Source organism: Phalaenopsis equestris, unplaced genomic scaffold (assembly GCF_001263595.1).
Source record: "Phalaenopsis equestris unplaced genomic scaffold, ASM126359v1 Scaffold000511, whole genome shotgun sequence".
Taxonomy (NCBI): domain Eukaryota; kingdom Viridiplantae; phylum Streptophyta; class Magnoliopsida; order Asparagales; family Orchidaceae; genus Phalaenopsis; species Phalaenopsis equestris.
In genome coordinates this window covers 1,245,411-1,250,251 of record NW_018164951.1, presented here as the reverse complement: position 1 = coordinate 1,250,251, position 4,841 = coordinate 1,245,411, and the positions used below count along the sequence as shown (strand labels likewise).

The window sequence follows — 4,841 nt, the reverse complement described above, 5'->3', positions numbered from 1 at the left end:
GTGTGTCATGAAAGAGTGTCAAACAGTCATTCATAGCTTCCTTTACAATAGAAGTAAAATTCATAACTTTTTATAAGTCATCAAATCAAGGAATATGACTGCCGAAATTTTATCTTTGGGCTACATATTGTTGATGGTATTGAGAATCCATTAAAAATTAATTATGATAATTGAGATGCTGAGCCATATTCAAAGAACAACAAAATTTTATCAAAGTCAAAACATATTGACATAAATTTCTTTTTTGTAAAAGAAAGAATTTAAAGTTTTCAAATGTGAATTAAACATATAAGTACAAATTTTATGATTGTGGACCACCTAAAGTGTTTGATGAGCCTGTGGCTCATATGGATGTGGTTTATCTTGATGATATGTAGCATAAATTTATGATGTTCAATTGTTATAAACATATTTTCTGATCAGACTAAAGTTTTATTATCCCATCTTTTGAAAACTTTGACATAAAGTTACATAATTCTATTGCAGTTTAACATAAATACTTGAAATTGACCAGTTAGAAATAGATATGATATATAAGATAACATTGCATGAATTTTTCATGCTACACATTCATACTTGATCTATGTTGTTGATTATATTAAAATTGTGATTACTGATGGGTCTTATTATAGATAAATATAGTGATACAGATCTCTTTGATTTTATGTTAATATTATTGATGGACGGGATTCTCTAAAGATGCTACTTTGAAAAGATAGCAAGTTTTTAGCTCTTAAAGTGTTTGATAATGTATAATTATCAGGCAATATATGTGGCCGAAGTGTGAGATTGTTAGAGAATTTATGTGTTGTCCCATACATATTAAAATTATACATTATGTGCTATCTTAATTTTTTTAAGCCTAAAATTATGATCAAATAAAGATTAATTATTTGGCTTATGTGGCACCATAATATTTATTTGGAATTAATATTGTGTAGAGACTGTGTATTATTTTTATTTTGATGACAGGCTAAAAAATACATACACTCAAGTATAGATAGGGTCATGGTCCCCAATCTACGAGGTCGGTTCTCATCTCATCTTAAGTGAAAATAAGGCCCTCTCTTTTTCAATTTAACACCGTTTTAGACATGAAAGACCGATAACCCGTATTTGTTGTTCAATGGATTTAGGTACGCTTCTGACTAGATTTCTTCGATAATTTAACATGAGATTCGGGTGTTTGATGTATTAAAATTTAGATTGTTATTTCCAACAGAAATTACTTGTTATATTTACTTGTCCTCATGCAAATGTATTCCACAGGTATTTCGGAGGATATGGTCAAGGATGGGTATGTCGACTTAATGAACATTGACATTTCATCAATAGTGATTGAACTGATGAGAAAGAAATGTATGCACATTCCTCAGTTGAAGTGTATCCTTTTATATTGCCCCAAAAGGCTTAATTTCTTCGTCACAAAAACAAGAGTTGAAATGAGTTCCTTGAGTGTCCTTATTATGTACCAATTCTCCTAGATATGCAAATGGATGTAAGGGATATGGGCTTTTTCAATGATGAAACATTTGATTCTGTGATTGACAAAGGTATTTTCTTGGAAAATTTACATATGGAGAACACAATTCTTATGTTTTTACATCTCACACCCAAACTTTTATATTTACATATATTGAACTTTGGTGTATTAAACCTATGCATTAAAAGGTGAATTTCACCTTTAAAATGTGGTAATAGTGCTATTTTTTATGTGATATGAAAGAGTTGAGTTCTGTGTAAATATGAAAGTTTAGGTGTGAGATATGTAAATACGTAAGAATTTTGTGCTATTTTCTTTTCAATGTTCCTGTGCTTTTGGTGTACTTCATCAAAATTGTGAGCTTCTGAATTAAGATGTGAATTGACGAGTTTTTTTCTATTTCTTTACTCTGGTGATGTCTTGATGACTTCTTCTATGAAGGGACTTTGGATTCTTTGATGGTAAACTTCATATTTTTGCTTTTCTTTAATATTGTGTTGCATTTTTTGCATTACAATTTCTCACTCTTTTCGCTTATGCCCCTGCTATTATAGTGTGGCTTTGATGCTCCGTTCAGTGCTTTTCAGATGATAGAAGAAGTTAACAGGTAAGATTTCACCCAACTTTGGATTTATTTTTAGAGAAAAAAGGTGATATTTACATACATACCACACCATTCTTATGTATTTACATATCTGCACCTAAGCTGTCATATTTACAAGCATAACACTTTGTTTTGATAAACCTATACATGAAAAGGTGTGAAAAGGTGTATTCCTAAGTAGGTGATATTGGGATTTTTTATGTGATATTAAAGATTTGATTGTGCATGTAAATATGAAATTTTGAGTGTTAGATATGTAAATGCATAAGAATGGTGTGGTATGTATTTAAATGCCCCTTAAAAAATGATCATCCTCTATTCTTTTTTTTTTTCTTAACTTCTATGCATTTTTTATTTCTAACAATTAGATTGTCTCATATATAGGGTTCTTAAACCCGGTGGGATTTATATGTTGGTATAAATTTCATTCTTTCTGGTTCTTATTAAATTTTCATTCTTCTTTAGATTTTGAAATTTTTTTCACATTCATTGAATTTAGAAATGTTTCATGCATTGCAGATAACTTACGGTGATCCATCTGTGAGAATTCCTCATTTGAATCAACCTGGATGCTGTTGGAAAATTACGTTGTACATAATACGTAAGCATATATAATGTTTTCTATCTTGTTGTATTCACTTTTTGTATTTTTATGTTAGCTTTATCGTAATTCGATCATCAAAAGTTTTGCGTTTGAAAGATGAATCAAATTGACATATGTCACAGTTTCATGTGAATAATTTTGTTGTTGTATCATTTTATGTTTTGCCGAAATGTCAATGTAGTGCTCTTCTGGAGCTATGACTTCTGAAGTTAATATCTTATCAATTTAGAAGTTCTACCCCTACTATCTTGAAACTTTTATGTAGGGGACAGGCCACATTATCAAACTAAGACTAATTAAGAGAAAGTTTAACTATTTGATTGATTCCCTCCCGTGGACGTAGACCAAGGAGTGAGACCACAAATCACAACAAAGAAGATGCAAACACAAGAACACAAGCAAACAAGAGGATTTACGTGGTTCGGTCCCTCGGACTTACATCCCCGGGAGGAAATCAACCAAATCCACTAAGATAATAGAGAAGAATTAAAAGACTTCTACACTATTGAGGAATATGCTCCAGATCTCTCTCTCGACTCACCTCGACCCTAGATCCCCAAGATTCTCCCCTCAATCCTTGAAGCCTCTCCCTTTCTTCTCACCCTTAAGATCTCTTCCCTTTTTCTCCTAAGCCTCACACCCTTGGTTCCTTTCCCCTCAACCCTCCCCTACAAGACACCCCTTCTATTTATAATAGAAGGGGCCTCCCCTAGTAGACCGGGTCTATCTAGCCTAATAATTGAGATTCATTACAACAATTCTCCCCTTGAATCTCAATTTCAAAGCTCCATGGTAAAGATTCATTCCACCCGGTCCCGACGGGCCCTCAGCCCTTGCTTGAGTTTGTTAAGTCCAAACACCCTGAACGAATTCCTGTAGTGCTTTACGTAGTGCTTCACTTCCAAAAATCTGGAGTTGACGTATTCTTCTCTGCAGCACTGCCGAAGCCTTCCTCTAGGATGTCGCAGAACTCCTTTGCGTGAGCGAACTCCTGCTCCGCTGCGTCACGAACAGAACCGCGCGCATTCTTCCTCCAAACGGAACTGCACACGCCTTCTTCCTCAGGGAACCACACGCCTTCTTCCTCGCCGCCTCGCGAAACCTGGCTGCCTCTCTCTCTTCACGCATATCCGCTAACTCTTAGGATAGAAGGCATTGATCGGAAGATCCATCGGAAGATCCTTCTTGATTCATTTAACGCCGTTAAGAGACATCATTACCATGTTCAGGTGAAGCGCTTAGGCTTCTTTCAATGGGGCCAACTTCTGTCGCGTGGTTTCGAAGCAGGTCCTTTCTTCCTCACGACCCCACGCCCAACTCCATGTGCTCCTCTGCTCGCCGCCCAGCTGCTCCTGCCGAAGGCTGCACTCCCTGCCAAAAAAATAAACTGCCGAAAGCTTCTTCTTTTTTTCTGCTCTCCTTCCGTGCCTTCCCTTTTTCCCGACCACGTGCTTCTGGCGAACAAACGGATGTGCTTCCTAGCGCGATCCTGAGAAGGTCCCGCCTCCCTGCTGCTCTGCGACAGCTTCTGGCCTTGGAACCCGTGAGGAGCTGCCACGCTTGTTCCGATTCGACGCCCGCTTCTCTTCGTTCGCGCGAATAGCCACACGGGTCCTGGCTGGAGAGCTTTCTCTCCGAAGATCTGACCTCCCGCACGCTCTTTCTTCTCCGCGGTGACTGCCTCGTGCTGCTGGCCTTCACCATCGTTGATGCCCCCAGCAATCTCCCAGACAGCAGGGACCTTCCTCTGCAAATAGGAAAAAGAGATCCGAACTCCTCCTTCAGTCGCCTGCACGGGCGAACTCCCGCGAAGAACAGCTCCTACGATTCCGAACTCCCTTATGCCGAACACCGAACACCCGACGACGAACTCGCGGTCCCAGGCGAACTGCCGAAGCCTTTGTCGCTGATTCCTTCCCTGTAAAGCCTGTGCCGCTGATTTTTTTTTTCCCGCCTTAGTGCTTCTGTCGCCCTAGTGCTTCTGCCGAACCGAGCCCAATAGCTCCACTTGTACCACCCCAATAGCTCCCTGCAAAAGCCTGTTGTCTGCCGAAACAGTGGAGCCGCAGCTTTCCCACCTATCTGATTCCCTATCCCTCTCCTCTGTGAAGCCCCGCGATCCTTCCTCCTTCCCCGCAGTGAGGTTGTCG

At 38.6% G+C, this 4,841-nt stretch overlaps 1 protein-coding gene across 1 annotated transcript in view; it reads left to right on the top strand.

Moving 5' to 3' along the window:
• LOC110028396 (methyltransferase-like protein 13) overlaps nucleotides 1-2,757 on the top strand; it is a 6,100-nt gene extending 3,343 nt beyond the window's left edge. Inside the window, exons 2-8 of the mRNA XM_020730229.1 lie at nucleotides 1,270-1,383; nucleotides 1,485-1,553; nucleotides 1,925-1,944; nucleotides 2,038-2,090; nucleotides 2,472-2,502; nucleotides 2,607-2,688; nucleotides 2,747-2,757. Coding sequence (XP_020585888.1) covers nucleotides 1,270-1,383; nucleotides 1,485-1,553; nucleotides 1,925-1,944; nucleotides 2,038-2,090; nucleotides 2,472-2,502; nucleotides 2,607-2,688; nucleotides 2,747-2,757 — 380 coding nt within the window. The remainder of the gene's footprint in view (nucleotides 1-1,269; nucleotides 1,384-1,484; nucleotides 1,554-1,924; nucleotides 1,945-2,037; nucleotides 2,091-2,471; nucleotides 2,503-2,606; nucleotides 2,689-2,746) is intronic.
• Nucleotides 2,758-4,841: the final 2,084 nt, after the last annotated feature.